The 20367-nt window shown below is 46.0% G+C and overlaps 1 protein-coding gene across 8 annotated transcripts in view; it reads left to right on the plus strand.

Annotated features, from left to right (window-relative positions):
• The window catches only part of ZMIZ1 (zinc finger MIZ-type containing 1), a 365816-nt gene that overhangs the window by 300677 nt on the left and 44772 nt on the right, over positions 1-20367 (plus strand). For all 8 annotated transcript variants that reach the window (XM_069863880.1, XM_069863879.1, XM_069863883.1 and 5 more), the window contains one exon: positions 10585-10729. In XM_069863880.1, coding sequence (XP_069719981.1) covers positions 10585-10729 — 145 coding nt within the window. The remainder of the gene's footprint in view (positions 1-10584; positions 10730-20367) is intronic.

Below are 20367 nucleotides of genomic sequence, written 5' to 3' on the forward strand. Positions count from 1 at the left end.
AAGAGAGGAAGGTGTCTGATCCTCTTAGTTCTGGGACTCATTCTGTCACAAATGGGATGACCTTCAGCACATCACCTGCTCTGGGTTTCTTTCATCTTTAAAACTTAGCCAGCAAAGCATGTAGCTGGCTGGCCACTTCAACAGACTCTGCAGGAACTCTCCACTCTCTAAGTGAGATGTTGAATATGTCACAGGATCACAGATTCATTTGGTTGGAAAAGACCTTTGAGGTCATCAAGCCCAGCTGTACCTGTCCACTACTAAACCATATCCCTGAGCACCTCATCTACCCATCTTCTATAATCCCTCCAGGGATGGGGACTCCACCACCACCCTGGCCAGCTGTTCCAGTGCCTGAGAACCCTTTTTGTGAAGAAATTTTTCCTGATGTCTAATCTGAACCTGCCCTGGTGCAGCTTGAGGCCATCTCTCATCCTATCACTTCTTACTTGGGAGAACAGACCAGCACCCACCTCACTACAGCCTCTTTTCAGGTAGTTGTAAGCAGTGATAAGGTCTCTCCTCAGCATCCTCTTGTCTAGGCTAAACAACCCAAGGTCCCTCAGCCGCCTGTCATAAGGCTTGTGCTCCAGACCCTTTGGCAGCTCTTCTCTGGACATACTCCAGCACCTCAGTGTTCTCCTTGTAGTGAGGAGCTCAAAACTGAACACAGGCTTCAAGGTGAGGCATCGCCTGTTACATTTCTTGCGGTTTTGGAATAATTATAAATAGAAGCCAAACTGAAATATTTTTCTGGTGCAGGCTGTTGGATTGAATTCCTGTGTTCACAATCATAGATTTGTTTGATTGTAAAAGATTTCAAAAAGTCATTATGCTGTGCCCCCTTGCCTGAAGAATCCCTAATGCCAGATGTTTATCTGACCTTTCCTCAGCATCTCTGTTCATGGAGATTCTTCAGCTTACCCCTTAGGATACGTAGGAATATTAGGATGCTCCCAATAGCCAACCTGTGTCTTTTCTATCTCTTTGTGTATTATTATTTGGGTTTTTCTACTGTGGATGTGGATAATGCTTTGTTACTCAGTGAATTGGAATAGTGCTGTCAATCTTCCCTCTTCTGAAAAACAAAACCAAACCCACCAAAACCCCTACTCCATGCCATCTTTTCTAGTTTTCTCCCTAACCATTCTGATGACTTTTCTCCCCCTTCTGCGGCTGCAGTTTGCGGTGGGGTAGAGAGAAAGCAGAACTGTACATCTTTCAGCCTTGGCTTCCGCTTCTCCAGCTGAGGAGGCTGCTTGAGTTTGCTGCAGCAGCACGGCACGGCTCAGCCTCTGCGCAGCTGCTGCCTTCAGCTCCACTTCCGAGAATTGCTGCCTTCAGAGATGGTTCTTGCTTTGTTGTTGGGAAGGCACACAATGTCATACTTTGTACTTCTCCCTGTTGGATGTAGTTTCAGACTGGTTCTCCATCTTTCCAAGATGATTTTAACACTGAATTTCTGTAGTGAACTGATGCTTCTTTCCAGCTTTTGCCATCTGTAAATCAATGCAGAACGTACTCTAGCCTGTCATCCATCTGCATCCTGGATATCCATAAGTGAAGCATTCAGTAGTTTCAGACCCAGAATAAACCCCTGCAGAAGTCCACCCAGTGCGCTTTGTTTCTGTTAATGACCATTGATTTAATAGTTTGCTAAGCCAGAGTTTCCAGGCATTTTGGTTTTTGTTTTATGTTTAGCTAGGCCTTATTTCCCTCATTTATTAGAAAAAATTCATTTACTGAAAGAGTAGTGAAGCATTGGAAGAGGCTGCCCAGGGAAGTGGTGGTGTCTCTGTTGCTGGAAAAAATGTGTAGTTGTGGCACTTCAGGACATGGTTTAGTAGGCTGATGGTGTTGGGCTGATGGTTGGACTGGATGACCTTAGAGGTATTTTCCAACCTTGATGATTCTATGATTCTGTTTGTAGGAATGTCATGTAAAGCAGCCCTGAAGCCTCACTAAAATCCAGCAAATCTATGCTCAGGGTCTTTTATCCACTGATGTAAAGAAGGTATGGGAGTGTGGCATGATTTGTTCCTGAAAAACTCCATTCTGTTTGTTACTCATTTTTTACTTTCTTCTTGGCTCTTTGGAATAGTTGGCATTGTTTTTCCCTAGTAGGAAACTGAACCTCCAGTTCTACTGTTATTCCTGTTCCTTTTTTTGAAGATAGCCTCTAGATTTTCCTTTTCCCATACTTGCATCATCATACTGATTGCACATGGATTCCTTGTGTTCAAGCTATGGTTAAAATGACTGTGGTATTTTACACTGAAATAGAGAAGATCTAGATGACATATTAGGAAGAGGATTTTTTACTGTGAGGGTGATGAGGCCCTGGGCCAGGTTGCCCAGAGAGGTCCTGGATGCCCCATCCCTGGAGGTGTTCAAGGCCAGGCTGGATGGGGCTTTGAGCAACCTGATCCAGTGGGAGGTGTCTCTGCCTGTGGAGGGGGTTGGAACTGGACAGGCTTTAAGGTCCCTTCTGACCCAAACCATTCTATGATTCTATGATTTTTTCCTATCCCATTTGGGTGCTGGTGGTATCAATAGCTAAGGAGTCGTTTATTCAGTAATTGGAGGGCTCAGGGTGGATTAAGTGAACCCAAGCCTTTCGCCTCCAGGCCACTGGTTTGAATCTAGCCAAAGATGGGTTAAAGTGAGTCACTTCCATTTTTCAGATGCTCATATTGTGTGTGAAATCTGTTGACGACTAGAACTGGCATTACAAAATAGAAGCGTACAGCAGCTATGAAAGGCGCTGTTGTTTGAAATCTAAGCAGCGAAACCAGCAATTGGATGAGTAAGAAAGCAAGCAGTCTAATGCTATTGGAGTGCATTTGCTTTGGGAAGCTGTATCCAAGATTTGCTCGCTGGTGGCCTTTCACCGCCTTTGTCTTCTCTTTATCGTGGGACATGTTTTCAGCTGTAGCAACGTGGGTACAGCTCAGCCTCAATGAGATGCTTACGTATTTTATCTGGATCCATGCAGTGTGTTCTGTGCTTGCCAAATCGAGCCATTGTTGCTACGTTTTGTAATGTATTACTTCAAAGTTAATGTAGTGAATCTGGTAAGATTCTCTGCCAAGTTTTGGCGAGTATAGAAGGAAATCGGGGAATCCCAATTCCGCTGAAGTTGTGGGATAAGGATAGCAGTGTTCAGATCTGTGTCTCCAGCATGTGCTATTCCAATTGGCAAAGAGCTTTTGGGGAATCCTGTATGGATGTGTCTTGAGAGGCACTAGCAAAGAGCTGAAGCCCGACCAGGGCCAGCTGGAACGGTGTTCAAGATGAGACTTGTTCATGGTGCCACCTTCATGCTGCAGCCCTGAAAGCATGTGCTGGGGAACATTCAGGTTTGCAGTAAGGGTTTTATTGAATAAAACATCTGTTAATTAATTGGATATTAGTTTCGGTTTAATCAAGCAGTCCCTGTGTTATCTATTTTACTGCAAGCCTGCATGGTGTTTCTTTTTTTAATGGTATTACATAACTGCACTGTAAACCCTATAGGTGCAAAGCTGGGTGTTTCTGTGGGACACAGCCATCGCTATAGTAATGAAGGAGGTGATGAGGGTCATTACTTGGATATTAGTGGTGGAAACATGCATCACGCTCTTGTTTCACAGCGTTGAACCATAGCTGTTGACATTCCCGTTGTGATGAGCAGGGCCGTTCCATGTCTCCTAAAACAGGGTTGGAGCCAGCCACCCCTTGGAATTAAGTTCCAGACAGTTTGCTGTGCGGATATCGGGACTAGCGCTTCTTAGAGCTGTGCACACTTGAGGTGGTACCAAATATACAACCTGCTCTTCGCACTGCTCTACCAGTGGAGCAGTTTTGCTTTGGCACTCCTAACCACAGGTAAAACTGGTCAGCGTAACTCCTTGTGTTGACTTGGACCATTCCAGCCAACATCACTGGTTTTGCCTCATGGAAAACAGCAAGCAGAGTCCTCACCTGCTCCGGAAAATCCATCAGCTGGGGATGTAAGCCTCCCAGTATGAGGTGGGAGCAAGCACTGGGTCTGTGTAGTGAGACCCTGTGTGCAGAGCGGACATCTGCCAACAGCCGGAGAGGGAGGCCTGGACTCCCTGGGAACCACTGTGAGTCCATGTGGAACACCCAGGCTGCTGAGATGATTGCTTCTCCTTTGTGATTGGCGTTGTATATACTGCTTTTGTGCTGTCGGCGTGGAGGCAGACCCAGAGCAGAGGCGTGGGTAATGACAGGGGTAGGGCTCTGCTGTCACGGCGTTTGGACACATAGCGGTGCCTTGGAAGAACTGAAGAGGAGGGACAAACACATGTACTTGGAATCCCTCCTAATGGATGGTTGCATCCTGTTTCCTTGGTAGCCTTGCTCTCTTGCCCTGACCGACTGTCAGACAGGTTTCTCAGCTGTTGCCAGGCTCTGCCAGAGGGCATGAGGAGAGGAACTGTAGGAAAATCCATCATCGGAATGGTTTCTCCCTGTCTTTCCATTTCTCAGCTCTTTAAAAGCATGAGCAGCTTTTAAAACACAAGGAAAACATCTAATTTACTGCTTCCCAAAATTGTGGACAAAGATTCCATCCTTCTAATGCAGTTGAAGTTATCTTTCTAATACTACAGCACGTCAGGCGTTAGGTAGTTAACATTTTAATATATATTTCCAAACAGTACGGAGTCTCCATTTCCCTGTGTAAAAATAATAATATTCTTAAATAATAGAGACAATAGTTATTGCCACTCCTCTCCTTCTCTTGTCTTTGCTGCTTCCTTTCCCACCCCACCAAATTATCTCGCTGGATGATTTATATAAGCTGTATTTCAATGGCATTCTATGCAGAAGAGGAAGGAAAGCCCTCGGTAGCTCTGTATTCCACTTATCTGGAATCCTTATGTGAAAGGCATGGATTTGTTTCGAAGTGCAATATTAAATTAATGGACACGATCTGTGAAAAATCGCTGTATTTTCTTCTGCTGTAAATATCTTTTCAGCGAAACGCGTTTTGTTCTGAGACACAAAACCAAACAAGCGAGATTGTGCTGAACAGCGAGTTCCCTGAATCAAACTCCTCCTTTTGCCCTAATATTTTCCTTGCAGTGAGTAAGAAATACGAGGCTGCCAGCCTGCCGATTGAACTATCTACTGCAGCTCAACTGCAGCAAGGAAGCGGTAATCCTATTGTGCTCCTCCAGCGGTCTCCCGGGAAGCAGAAGGCATTGAAATTACTGAGCTGTTGTCCTATCCCCTCCTCACCTGTCTTTGTGGCTGTAAATATAGTGTCTGCCTGTAAATAATGGTTTGCTGCACCTTTAAGTGTGTTCCCTAACAAGAGGCGGCGATTTACTGAGGTGATAAACTGTAACTAATACTAGGGTATCATAATCGGTAAATAGATTAGCACCGCGCTCCTCTGTATTTTGCTTTCTAGGGAGCCCACTGGCTCATTCACTCGGAGATGCTTACTACGGCACTTTGCACCGCGCCGAGTTAAATCAGGCCCTTACAGGATTGCAGCTCTCGGCGCCGGGGTGGATGCAGCTAATGAAATGGATTAGTGAGTCTATGGGGTAGCATTGATCACTTAGCCTGTCTTCCTTCCTCTCTCTGTTCCCTGGCCCAAAAGAACTTGGAATGGGCTGTTCCAATATTCGATATCATGGCTATAAACTATGCTTGGAGCTGCGTCATCAGCATCCATCATGGTATTGTTGCAAGAGCGCCAGAATCATTTGTTACCAAGAAATAAGAAGTGATGCGGGCAGCCTGGGAGTGATCCATGGCTTCCCCTGACTTGAGCTCCTTGGTTTTCCTAACAGAAGGGCTGGGTGCTCCCAAAGCGGTTGTGATGCCGGGCGATGGGCACGCACTGCTCGCAGGGATGGGAAGGTGCCACGGGATGGGCAGCTGAGGCCTTTGTTTCTGTACCACCCAGCCAGTTTGCAGCACAAAAGGGCCCTGGAAGGAAGGGAGCAGTAGCAGGGGATGTGAAACTGGTACCCAGGGATGTGGAACAGTACTGGGGGATGCGGAACATTTCCAGGGCATGTGGAAAAGTACCGGGGGATGTAGAACCACTACTGGAGGATGTGGCCCATCCCAGTGATTGTGTCACAGATCTTGTGATACTTGGCATGTTCTTAAAGACCTGGCTCCTAGAGGCAGGGGATTAAATAACAATTGCTTCCTTTCTCTTTCAAGCAAGCTTAGCTCTGTGGTTGCAGAGAAATGCTTGAAATGTGACTCGGGCTGAAGGGAAAAGAAAATAAATTTTTGCTTTCCAACCCTCTTCCCTCTCCTTGTCCCCAGAATCCACATGTGGATACATTGCAATGTCTTAGGATTTTTTCAATGAAAGATTTTAGAGCTATTGGAGGCGTCCAGAAGGACATGAAGTGTGGCCAACTCTGGGTGTGTGGGAGTATTTATAAGTATTTTAAGGAGAGGTCAGTCACATTCTGTGCTGAGATGCACTCTTGCAATGTCTGGTCTTCCTCAGGGAAAGGAGAAGCAAAAATGCGACTGGTTAGTAGCAAGCTCATTTTTTCCCTCACTTCCTTAGGGAAACCCCTTGGGCTGTACGGAATTGAAATAGCTCTTATTTTTGCATCTTTTTGTTTTCACTTTTTCACAAACGTGAAAGCTGAGGATGCTCATTTCTGTGTTGGTTGTTGTCGTTAGCAAATCAGTATTGATTTATTCCTATGAAAATACATCAGTGCTTAAAGTGAAATGCAATCCCATTATGAATGATACAGGTTTTGCAAATGGAGAAAAGTAGGTCAGATATTGCACCAATCATCCCGTAGTATGTCCCTAAGCCAAATAAATGTGTGAATACACTTAAACTGTCAGCACATCATTTGGTTGCCATTATTATGCATCTTTTGGCATGAGCTGACTGAACAGGCATTGAAAAATATCAGTCTTGGTGCATTAACCAGGTTGTATTTTACACCTGGATTGCATATGGGCACATTGAGGGAATCTTCCTTCCCCCCATTGCAACAGTTGACTTCAGCTGAAGTAGGAAAGCCTCATCATTACATGCAAGGGGCATTGTAGCAATGCAGCATAGGAACACGATTTAAATCTGATCATTAAACTGCTGCAGCAAGAGGCTGCGAGAGACAGTGTGGATGGTCCATCTGCAAAATCTGTACTCCTGTTGTACAAGGAGGAGGGGCGGGGGGGGAGAGAAAAAGCAGCTGCTTGGCTGTGCGATGAGAGGGAGAGACTGACTGTTGGCACCATCTGTAGCCGTCCTTTGTGCTTGCTGCTTTATCTGTTCATTATAGTCTGATACTGAATTTCTCGTGCTTTGAGTGTAAATGAGTCGAGATGCGCCTAATACTGTCAGCATAAAAAGCAGTAACTAAGTACACTAAAGATGAATGGTGTAATCTGTAAATTCATTTTGAGATTGTTTCATCTCGCTTGAATAGCCCAGGAAGTGATGTTCTCCAGAAGCCAGCTGTACCAGATGTGCGTGGGGGGTCTGTGTTCATCTTCCCAAGCAGAGAGCAGCGCAGGGGAGAGGGGAGGCTGCCCTAGTACTTCCAGCAGAGGAGAGGAGGTACCTTGAGAGGGTTCTTGCTCCTGCTAAGCAGGATAGAGGGGGCTGGTAACTCCTACGGCAGCTACAAACAGCCCCGTTTTCATTCTGTGCACAAACACCAACGCAGGGAAGAGAGTGATTATTATACATGGTACATGAGTCGAAATGTCCCAGGGGAGGGGAGGTTAAACCTCTCCATAATGAGTGCTGTGATAGAGATGAGGAAATTGCCACTTTTTATACTTGCAGTCTCTTCGTTTTGAGAAACACAAGTCCTCCCCAGATAACTTGTAGAATGAAACCGTCCAGCTTAACTTGAGGACCTCTTTGTTCTCTGACGGTTTACAATTCACCTTTATTAGTGTGTGTATTGGATATTGGTGGTAGTAACTTATTCAGATGTTCTCTTATCTTCACCTCACCAAAGGAATGCCATCTCATTGGCATATCCCTTTTCTGAGAGTTACTCTGCTTTTCTTCCCAAGCAGCTTTGGCTTTTGTTTGCAGATTCGTGCCCTCAGATGCAGTGGGTTGCTGCCTTTTATCTTATTTGCCAAGTGCATGTAGGTGTGCAGAAGGAGCAGCTCCCTCCTCCCCTCAAAGCCTCGTTTAAGATGGACGGTTTCCATTTGACACTGTGGTAATTACACTCGGCTGGGGAAGTGCTCAGCATCCACTATTCCTCTGCGACGGCTGCATTGAGCATTCGGTAGAACACTTTGTTCGCGTTTCTCAGGACTCAAGTGGCCGTAGTGCATGGGAATAAACCCTGCAAGGCAGGGATTTGTGTCCTCAGGTGGCTGGAAAAGGCGGGGGGGCTTTGTCACTGGCACATTAGTAGTGATACACCAGGGATAAAAGGTGAGTATAATTTGATCAAATGCGTGTTCACAGATTCCTTGGTTAATAGAGAACAGCTTAGACTGACACTCATTGCTGGAACGTTTCACAGCGGCTGACAGTTTCCAAGTGACCATATTTAGTTCCATAAAGAGGTCCCCATTTTTGTCACAGCAGACCTCTAAAATGCCTCCCTAAACGACACTCTTGACCTCCTGCTTGATAAATGCAGTGAAATTACCACCTCTCCTTTGTCCAAATGTGTGCTTAATTCCCAGGAATGGCATGGGCTTGAAGTATTTTTCTTTTGTGGCCATTGAATTTGAGAAATTCCAGTTGTTTCTCGTCCTGAAAAATTGTATTTATGTGTGTTCTTGGCAAAGCAGGTTCCTTTCCCCCCCTCTACAAATACAAATTTACAGTTAGTCTCTTTAGAATTTGTTCTGTGTTAACTGTACCTCTGAGCAGCTACTGGAAGCAGAAGGAGGTGTACCCTGGAATGACAGTTTGCTGCTGCTTCAGGTGATGTTATTCGGTGAAAAGACAGACATTAGAAAAATAAGAACTGCAAATAAAAGCCTCAGTTTTGGAGAACTTTGCACTTTTAAACCAGCAAGCCTAAAATGACATGTAGACCTCTCCTACCCGAAACTGCTTGGGGTTTGAGTAGGCTTCTGGTTCTCCCCTGCTTGTGCAATCTGCTAATTTGTGTTCTGTTCACAACACCTCAGGAAAGCACTTAGTTCAAAATGAAATACGAAACATTTTCTTGTTCTGAGGGGTTTGTAAAGCATACTTTAAAGAAGGAAAAACCCCAAGCGCTTCCACTCAAGAATGTTTCTTCAACAGCAGAATTATGCAATTAGTCTGCACTTCATTCCAGTGAGACTTTTCACCGTGTCATGCCTTGGCGACTTGGTGGGGAGGGACTTTTTACAAGGGCTTGTAGTGGTAAGATGAGAGGGAATGGCTTTAAATTGGAAGGGGAAAGATTTAAATTAGACCTTAGGAAGAAATTCTTCACGATGAGGTTGGTGAGGCCCTGGCACAGGTTGCCCAGGGAAGCTGTGGCTGCCCCCTCCCTGGAGGTGTTCAAGGCCAGGGTGGATGGGGCTTTGAGCAACCTCGTCCAGTGGAAGGTGTCCCTGCCCATGGCAGGGAGTTGGAACTGGGTGACCTTCAATGTCACTTCCAACCCAAACCATTCCATGATTCTCTGAATCTTTACCGGAGTCACTTCTGATGCTGGAATTCAACAGGCAGCTTTGAGGCTCAGTCAGGCATTGCTGGAGGCTCAAGTGAGTCTCGTGGCTGGATGCACTCACAGGAACCAGATTTCACCTGCATTCACTTTCCAGAGCTTTGCTTACTGCGGAGTCCATGGTTTCTGTACCAGGGGCTGGTCTTTTCTGAGCATGGATGCATATTTTCAGAGATAATGACCCCTTTCCTGTCTTCAGAGGGAGCTGCAAGAGCTGCAAGCTTTGTGTCCCTCTAGAAAATTACTGCATCGTCATAGTCCATAAACGTGATTTTCCTGTAAGCACAGAATTACCTTCATTGACCAGAAGATTAGGCACATAATGGAAATACACATCTAGGGGTTGTGAGGGGTCAAATGCAGATTTAAGTGCCTAACTTTGTGTCCATACATCAGCGTAGCCATATTCTCCTGTTTTATCTCTTCAAGACTGGTAGCTGATAGCAGGTTTGGAAATGAATTCCTGTGCATGGGTTTCTCTTCATGCCTCTCCAATGAAACTTTTGCACAAAAATAACCACAAACAAAAAAGAGATCTTCTTGTTCCTTGCTGTGAATGATGTCTTCTGTATGTTTTTCTTACATTTCTGTTAGTGTGAAATGAATTCTTCTGCTTCTTTTTTTCACTCACAGCAGCTGTCCCAAGTCCTTGTGTCTCATATCCATCCTTAATCCCAGTGCCACTCAGCTCAGACAAGTTCTGGGTTGTGCAGAATGTTTGTACCCTGTGTAAAAACAATATAACAATAGGCTAGGGCAATTGCTTACTCTTATTTGATAGGATAATAATGTGACTGGTGGTTAGTGGACAAACATTTCACTCCTATGGTTTGTCTGTTAGGATTATAGCTCCTGATACAGTTGTTTGCATCTGCCCTTGGCTGTGCTGGTTCTTGGGTTGTACACTTACTGTCCTTTTGTTCTGTTTGCACAGCGCTGCTTTCTTCGTGGTGTGAGGAACTGGGACGGCTCTTGCTGCTTCGCCACCAGAAAAGCCGGCAGAACGATCCTCCAGGGAAGCTACCCATGCAACCCCCCATGAACTCTATGAGCTCCATGAAACCCACCCTCTCACACAGGTGAGTCTCAGCCTGGTCTGTGGGAGCGATGGTCTGTATGGATGTACTGCAGGCCAGACCTGCTAATTGAAGTGCTTGTTAGCCTTGACGGAGGCAGCTCCACTGTTTCATGCACTGAACAGCACTACAGGGGATCTGTAATTACAGCAAGTGCTAAATAACCTCAGATTCTGTCTTTGCTGGTGCCTGGTGCGTAGTGAAGGGGGCACTTGCACCCGCAAGTCTGTGCTCACATCAAGCGGGCTTGCTTTCAGACTACAAGGTTTGCCCTAGTGATAAACTTCTACAACATGTCTCTCACCAGGTTTTTTCCTACTCCGTTGAAATATGGGTGGCTTTTCTTGAGATTGAAAACATTTTACTGGTGTTCTGGTTTTGCGTCATTAACGTCATTGGAAATGTGTTGTATGCAAAGCAATCGTATAGCAGGCGTAGCTGTAGGTGGGAGAATGTCCTATGGCACCTGATACCAGGTGAAGGTGACAAAGCACTTGTGTTAATTTAGAGAAGATGTGAGCATTAAAGGACACTAGAAAAAGCTGAAGATGTGAAGCCTCTGATTACCAAATTATGTGGAGGAGCAGGATTTGTATTTCTGGTCTGCAGAGCCTAGTAAGGGCAAAAGTGTAGACAGGATTAAACATTTATTGCATGCTTCGTTTTTCTGGCAGTTTTTTTCACAGCTTTCTTTTCCTCAGCATCAAGCTAAGGACATCACAAATAATACAAATTGTTTTTAGTGTAGGATGTTTCTGTTAGTAAAGGATTATAGGAGTGCGGATGAGCTCGGTTCCTGGTACCTAGATTCCAGGGTAGTGTCAGTAACTTGAACTAATGTGCTAGAATGGAGCTTGGGGACATCTTTGTACCAGTGCATACACATGTGAACTCACCTGGAAACCACTTTTGGTTTTGACTTGGTTTTTTTTCTTTATTTTTCTTGTATTTATGGCAAAACCATGCAAATACTATCCCTTTTATTACAGCCCTTGAGAACAAAGTCTTCCTTTGTAATATAACTAATCCAGTATCACTGACTTTTCAGAGCACCTGGACTGCCTCTTTTTCCAGTTGAAATGATCGATTGTAAACACTCGAAAAAAGCCTCCAGAAAACCTTCTGTTCTAAAATAACTTATTTTACACCTGGGAGAAGCTTTGCAGAAGCTAAGGTGAAATTAGTGGCCAGTCTGCAGAGAAAGTGTGGAGCAGTGTATGCATTCTCTTAGGTGCAGTTTTATAGGTTTTAGATACCTGATTTTCATCTGACCTTTTAGCCTCTCTTCCCCTGGAGTCTATAAAGTAAGGATGAAAGCACTGTTCTGTCTCAGAGGGACTGTGTGCCGTGATCCTAGACAAGATAGGCACAACTCCCTTCTTTCACAGCAATTTTACACTGGAATTCTGTCACGTGTCAAAAAATAAATACTTTCTTCTGCTAAACCAAAATACCAGCATTTCTGGGAATACCCAGTGTTCTGTCTAACAGTAGAAAATGCTGCCCAGTATCAAAGAGTCCCTGTAAGTTTCTCTTGAGTGTTGCCCTTGAAATGCTTTACTGAGGAAGACACTTGAAGTCAGTTCTAAATTACTGCTGTTTACTCATGAGATGCCCTTCTCAAAACATATTCCTGTGGCCTAACTTCTTATCTGTAATAGCTGCAGCAGCCACTGAGGGATGCAGGATGCCAGCATCACTGCTTCAGTGTGGGCTGGTGTCTCATCTGTAATTTAGCCATAGCCATGACTGCTCAAAGTCTCTCAGGAGGTACGTTGGAACGAGACACGTTGTGGCTCTCTAACTTCTTTTCCTAACTGGAACTGTTTACTTTCATGTATGTTTTCTATTCAATCTATAAGACAGTAGTGAAGTGTGGGGGAAGTAGAATTAGGTTTTCTGCTTTTTCGAATTGAACAAAAGATGAAAAGCCATTTAGTACAACCCCAGTGATAAAACTGCTGATGAAGCAACAATTGTATTTGCGTTAGACTACATTTGGGTCAAAAGCTTAGTGTTAAAGTTCACAGTATCTTATGTCTAATTCACAAGGGGATTGTGTGAATTCAACCGAAAAAAGCGTACGCTTTGCATTTCCTACAAGAAATTAATGTGGCCGGCTACTTCGAGCTGTGCAAAAGAATTAGTTATAAAATTAGAGCATATTCAAGAACCTTGTGTGGCTTAACAGAGGGAATACAGGCTATATGTCAGCCACTGGATATCACTAGACCAAAAAACCCTTCCCTTTGCATCAGACTGTCTTGAGTACTGCACACAGAGCTTTTTTATAGTCATTGAGATTGGAAAAAACCTAAGATCATGAAGTCCAACCATCAGCCTAACAGCACCGTGCCTACAAAACCATGTCCCAAAGTGCCACATCTACATGCTTTTTGAGCACCTGCAGGTATGGAGACTCCACCACTGCCCTGGGCAGCCTGTTCCAGTGCTTTCACTAAAGAAATTTTTCCTGGTATCTAATCTAAACCTCCCCGATGCAACTTGAGGCCATTTCCTCTCATCCTGTCACTTGTTACTTAACGGAAGAGACCAGCACCCACCTCACTACAACCTCCTTTCAGGTAGTTGTAGGGAGTGATGAGGTCTCCCCTCAACCTCCTCTTCGGATAGTAAACAATCCCAGTTTCCTCAGCGGCTCCTCATAACACTTGTGCTCCAGACCCTTCACCAGTTTCGTTAGTGATGCTGTTGGTCCAGTCAATATCAGCCATACAAGGATGTGTCCACATGCTACAAATGCTTTCAGAGTAGGGACTATATTGGGCTAATTTCTTTCAAAAGTTAGTTGTTCATTAACAGAATGATAGTGTTGCATATAGAACAAAAATTCAGCCTAATACCTACCTTCTCATTTAGGACAGTTGGTTGGACTGCAGACTCCTGGGCCTAATGAACAGCATGAGCATGGAGTTCTCAAAAAAAACCCTCGAACTTACCTGATTTTTAAGTGCAGTGTAATAATGGTTAGCTCAGACCTGAATGTGAGATTAATTGGATTATATTTTTTTAAATTTTATTTTTAGCCTTTTTTACTGATTCATGTGGGTAAGTTTCACTCCTGTACTGAAAGACCAGAATAAGACCCATCCACCTTCCTTAATCCTGTATAACTTCTAACTTAAGTCCTGCTTAAAGGATTTATGGGGAACATAAGGAGAGCCAGCGACCTTTGGGCTGGCCTTTTGCATGGAAGTGATAATTCATGCTTTCTAGCTTGTAGGGAGTAACATAGCTTATTTGTGTTGTAGTTTTCCAATCTGACATAATGTCTGTAATAACAGATACTACTCAAATTGGCTGATTTTCCACTTTTAAATTAATTTAACGTCTATTGTGTAAGTACAAATTATTGCCATTATACACCTTCATTTGCTTTGATCAGGTTCCTACTTAACTCTTCATTGCATTAAGTGGTGGACCTTTACCTGTGGATCATATTGAATCCTGGTTGAAATGAGTACAATTTCCACCACTCCTGTCAGCAATTCATTTTAAGGTGGGCCTGACCCAAGCAGACCTTAAGGGGCTTCTAATTTCTCACATGGCTTGTAGGAAAGCTTACTTAGTCAACAAAACCACCTGAAAATAGACAGGTCTTAGGTGCATTTTGGTATGTGGTCATGAGCATTCGTCAGGTTCTCACTGTCTTCTCTCTTGCTCCAAATTGTGGTGTTCTGTGTTAATTGGCAACTGTCTTGCAGTGAGTGACCGAAGGGTGGCAATATTAGTATGGGGCAGTAAAGACTAATGGAAAATACGAAGATAACATTATTTTTATCATAAATTAATTAGTAGCAGAGGTTTTGAGGAAATTAAACAATAGATCAAATTAAGTAGTACTTCAATATTAAGATAAGTGCTTTATTTGTTATTGTTACTGGGTTTTATTCACACAGGTGCCATAAATACCTTTTATTGGTTAGACTTACTTTACGGGAGGGCTTGGGTTTAATGTTTGTTTTATCTTTTTTTTCCTTCCAATTTAAACTTCACTGAGAGCTGAACTTTCGCCATTGGTAGGAGCTCTTGGAAAAGAATAGGAATTCTGTGTCTGAATTTCTGCTGTACTGGCCCTTCCACCATTTGCAAAGAACCAGGAGTGATCTGGCTATAACATAGCAGTAGAAACAGGGTCAGAGTTTCTGCAAAGGTTGCTGCCTTTCAGTTTTGTTATCACAGGTGATTTTGATGGATAGTGATAGTCACTTTAAAAATGTATGGATGAGAAAAATGGTTTAAGCGAAAGCTCTGGTGCGTAATGAACACACTTCTGTGAAAACAAAGCACATTAAGCATGTTTTGTACATCAGTTTGAAGTCAGCGATCTCTTTATTACTCATAGTATCACAGAATCATGAAGATTGGAAAATACCTCTAAGCTCATCCAGTCCAACTGCCAGCTCAATACCACCATGCCTACTATGTCTCAAAGTGCCACAGATACATGCTTTTTGAACTCTTCCAGGGATGGAGACTCCACCACTGCCCTGGGCAGCCTGTTCAATGCTTCACCACTCTTCATTGAAGAAATTCTCACTAATACCCAATCTAAACCTTCCCTGGTGCAACTTGAGGCTGTTTCTTCTCATCCTATCACTTGTTACTTGGGAGAAGAGACCCAACGTCCACCTCACTACAACCTCCTTTCAGGTAGTTGTAGGGAGTGTTGAGGTCTCCCCTCAGCCTCCTCTTCTCCAGAGTGAACAGCCCCAGTTCCGTCAGCTGCTGCTCATAACACTGGTCTCCAGACCCTTCACCAGCTCCATTCCCATTCTCTGGACATGCTCCAGACCCTCAATGTCCTTCTGGTAGTGAGGGGCTCAAAACCGAACACAGGGTTTGAGGTGCGGCCTCAACAGCACCGAGTACAGGTGGACAATTCCTTCCCTGCTCTTGCTGGCCACAGCATTGTTGATCCAAGCCAGGTTGCTGCTGGCCTTCTTGGCCACCTGCACCACTGCTGACTCATGTTCAGCCACTGTCAACCAGCACCCCAGGCCATTTTCTTCCAGGCAGCTTTCCAGCCACTCTTCCCCAAGCCAGGAGTGTTGCGTGGGGTTGTTGTGACCCAAGTGCAGGTCCCAGCACTTGGCCAAACTGTATGTGGCTGTGGCATGCAGGAACAATCTTTGCAAAAGAATTCAAAGCTCTTTAGGTAAAAGATAAGATTGTTTCAAAGCCATTTAATCTTTCTGTTTGTGAAGTTGTGAAATAAATACAATTAGAGACTGAACAGATGGTAAATCCTAACGTAAGAGAATGCACCCAGCAAAGCAACCTGGTTACTCCTGACTGGGCAAGAGCAGCCTTTCTTTTTCACAAAACCGCAGAGTGGTTTTAGTTGGAAGAGACCTTAAAGCCCACCCAGTTCCAACCCCTCTGCCTTGGGATTCCTCCCACTGGATCAGGCTGCTCAAGGCCCCATAGCTTTTCTTCTGTTTTCCTTTCTGACAAGAAATGGTAAAATCAATTGGGAGAAAATAACGGCAAAGTTCAGAACCCAGAAATATTTTCGCAATAGTGCTGTTTCTTAAAGTAAAAAAACAGGCCCTCAAGATTTGTTCAGAACAGAATTACTAATAGGGCTTCTGATTGCTCTAAGCATTGTAAAGACAAAACTAATCGCTCAAAAGTACTGTCCCACGGCTTGTTTGCTCATCGTGTCCTCCACGTGAAACCAGTGATCCCAGTTCTAGCACACACACTTACTGTGGGGAGGAGGTGGAAGAAACCTTGAGAGAATGTGGAAGCTAAAAGCAAATGATTGGCACTCTAGTTGAAACCTGATCGTGTGTAACGGTTAGCTGTTAATAATTAAACCTGTCATATTTTCATGTAAAAAATGTCCATTTCATTTTCGGTGAGAAAAATCTGTGGTCAATTCTTGTGGTAACAGGAGAGACATGATCTATGAAAACAATGATGAGCAGCTTAATGTCTCTTCAAACACATAGCCTTCACGTGCTTGGTAAAAGTATAGGCTAAGGATCATCTTCTATTGTGTGTGCAGCATCTTGCACTGATGTGAAAATAGGGCTTCAGTATTGATCAGAAACTCGGAGTGAGTGCTGTGGCAATAGGTAGCAGCAAAACTCCTATACTATTGTGATTTTATTCTGATAAGTACATGTGAGTGCTATGTGCTCTGCATCTTTTCCCACTAAGCATAGTATATACCACGTAAAAAGTTTAGGGGTTTTGTTTTGAGGTTGTTTTTTTAAATTAAGAAGTGCTGGCTGGTATTTTTAATAACCCTGACAAAGGCTTAGTAACTACCATGAAGATGATGTGCAGGCTGAAGCATCTCTGCTGTGGTGACAGGCTGAGAGAGTTGGGGTTGTTCAGCCTGGAGAAGAGAAGGCTTCGGGGAGACCTTAGAGCAGCTTCTAGTACTGAAAGGGGCTACAGGAAAGCTGGAGAGGGACTTTTTATGAGCGTATGGAGCAATAGGATGAGGGGGAGTGGCTTTAGATGGGAAGGGGGAAGATTTAAGATTGGACATTAGGAAGAAATTCTTCAGGATAAGAGTAGTGAGGCACTGGCACGGGTTGCCCAGAGAAGTCTTGCCCCCTTCCTGGAGGTGTTCAGGGCCAGGTTGGATGGGGCTTGGAGCAACCTGATCCAGTGGAAGGTGTCCCTGCGTGTGGCAGGGGGTTGGAACTGGGTGGCCTGTAAGGTCCGTTCCAACCTAAACCATTCTGTGAATATTTAAGGTATGTCTGCTGACTGAGCCAAAATCTGACCACCTCACGCTTTGTTCTGTGCTGGGATTTAAGAAATGGTAACTAATGCATTTGGAAAGACAGCCATCATTCTCGCGTTCAGGCCATGAGGAACATCCAGTTCCTGAGGATGTCTGATCGATTCCAATTCACTGTTTAGCAGTAACCACAATCATACTGTGCTCTTTACGTGAGGAGCAGATGATTCATACTGAGTCGAGGTGATTTTCCTCCTCCAGTGCATTGGGAAAGTTCCCTCCGTCACTTACTCTTGATGAATCCAACTCATTTCTGATGGCACCGGAGTTAAAAACCATTCAGCTGTGGCAGCACCCCCAGTTTTACCAGTTTTGCCTGTCACCATAACTGCACAGTGACACTGAAAGCTATACTTTGCCTGGCTCTTTGATGCAAAACTCATTAAAATCATCTGGAGTCTTTTAACTAGCTTGGGTAGCTTTGGATGGGGAACATCAGGACTAAATCAGTGCCCTCAAACCCTGCAGCGTCAGGTCCCCATGTGCTGTTTAGCAGCCTTTCTGTGCACAGAGGGCTTGGGGAGCCACATCCCGGAGCTCCCGGGCACTGAGTTCAGCCTGAGCAGTGGGTTGGGGGTGCCCGTGCTGAGAGCGCTGCCTGCCAGGAGGGGATGTGGCTCCTGAGCAGGGAAGTTCTGCACTGGTGATGCTGCCCATTTGCTGTGGAAGGGGAAAAAACATGATGGCTTAAAAGATGGCAAAACCCTTGTCGTTTTTGAAGATTTTTGTCTTTTTGGATAATTTGGCAACAGGAACACAGATGTGTGTTTTGTCTGAAACCTGATGTTGTTCTTGATGTCTTTATCTGTCATTCATTCACTTGGATGAAAATCTGACCCTGCACAGGATTTCCCTGTGAACAGATTACAAAAGGAGTGAATTCCTGATAGATTATTTTGACATTTTTTTTTTTTACTTCATTCTCGTACATTTGAGTTCTCTTTAGCATCGCAAGGGGGAAGAAAAGGAAATTGGTGTTACTATTTGCAGCGATGGAGGGCATTTCATAGGACCACAGAAGGCATTTCGTAGGATCACAGGATGCATTTCTAACGGTTTCCCTAAAACAAAACGGGTTAGGAATCCTTGCTCTCCATTCCCAGGCTGGTTTTGGCTGGAGTCGCTGGCGAAGCCCGCTCAGCAGACGTGAGCAGCCTGTGGGTTGGGGACATCGATGAGATACTGGCCGTGTCGGGGAGCAGGAGCCGGCGGTTTCTTCCCGGGAAAAGGGCTGTTCCGGGGCCGGGGAGCAGCGCGGCAGCCGGGGCATCGTCTGTCCTTGCCTGCACCGCGCGGGGGGGGTTCCCGGAGGGGATTCCGCTCGCTCCCCGGTCACGGAGGACACGGGAGGATGCTCTGCTGGGACGGCCCCGGCGCTGCGGTTCCCCGCAGCCCCCCAGACCCCCGGCCCCGCCGCCGGCGCCCTCCCCTCTCTCCTTTCCGAGAACGCGGAGCGGGGAGGGGGGGTGTTTTCTGCTGTCGGGAGCGTAAATCAGGTCGATGGGCACGGTGGGAGCCGCGGCCGCGTCCCCGCGCGGTGCCCGCAGCGCCCGGGCTGCCCCCGCTCCCCCCTTCCCTCCCTCGTCCTGGAGGGAGAAGCGGCGGCGGGATCCGCTCCCGCTTCCCGCCGCTCCTTCCCCGGCGGCCGCTGACCTCCGGGCGCTGTGAACGAACGGCGAAGCCGGGAACAAAAGGCGAGTCTGGTGGCTGCCATTCTCTCCCGCTGAGGCGGCGGAGGCGCTGCGGGGCGAACAATGCGAGGCTCGTTCGCCGATAACCAGCGAGCACCCCGGCACTCGGATTACCAAGGCGACGGGCGATGGTAGAACGCCGGGTGGGTGTGTTTTTTATTGTAAAGGAGCAGTCGGATATGGAAACCGGGGTGTGTGGCTAGAGCCGAGCAGAAGGGGCGCCCGGCGGTGGGGAGCGAGGGCTCGGGGTCGCGTTCCGACACACGTGGGGGGAGCGAGGCGCGGGCTGAGCCCTGGGGCGCAATAAAGGTTGAGCTGCAGCTGCCCTCGTTCCAGCGGTTCGGACAAGGTAACAGGTGGCATGTGAATAGCAGGTGGATTTCGTGTGGTCCGGGCTGCGGTGCCGCGGTGCATGGTCTGGTGACAATGGAGCTGGGTGGGATGCCGTGGGCTCGCTGCCTTGGATCGCAGGGATGCTCTGCTCCCGCCGTCTCAGACCGCAGGGACCCTTTCAGCTTCCCACTGCTGTTTTCCTGTCTTAACCTGCATAGCTGCGATCCTTCGTTCCACACGGAGAGCGATAAGTTGTGTTATCCCGGTGTCTCTGCGCGTGTGCGCACACACGTGTGTGCGTGGACATATATGAAATCTATAGCGCAGCAGGACTCTGTGTGTGCATGCAGGGTGCTGCGGGCGTTTGAAAGCTCAGAAACTTCGGAATTAATGGAATTACATGCATTTTCCTGGTTTGGGAGGTCAGATTCAGAGGTGCTGGCTCTTGCAGAACACTTTGCAGGCATGGCTCTCGCTGCTGGGGCTGCGTGTCTGGAGTCAGGAGGCAGCAGCAAGCGTGTCACAGCCTGACCTGTAGCAACCCAAGGTGAAATGGACGGCAGCGTTCCCACCTCCATAAGTCATCCAGGCCTCACAGGCCTTGTCAGAGGTAGAAAGTTCAGGGCTTTCAGCATCCAGAGGGACTCTGCATCACCTGCTGAACCGCTGGCTGGAGTTTGCCATCTCGGTCTCCAGGATGCCAGCGGCTGCATCGTGTGTATGTGTGCGGCTGCATGAATGGTTATTGGAAACGTGCATGTTGTGGTAAGGGGGTGGTAGCCACCCACTAGTCACAGGTGCCATCCGCACTGCTGAGCTGATATATAGCTCCT

This window comes from Phaenicophaeus curvirostris, chromosome 9, assembly GCF_032191515.1.
Source record: "Phaenicophaeus curvirostris isolate KB17595 chromosome 9, BPBGC_Pcur_1.0, whole genome shotgun sequence".
In the NCBI taxonomy this organism is placed as follows: Eukaryota; Metazoa; Chordata; class Aves; order Cuculiformes; family Cuculidae; genus Phaenicophaeus; species Phaenicophaeus curvirostris.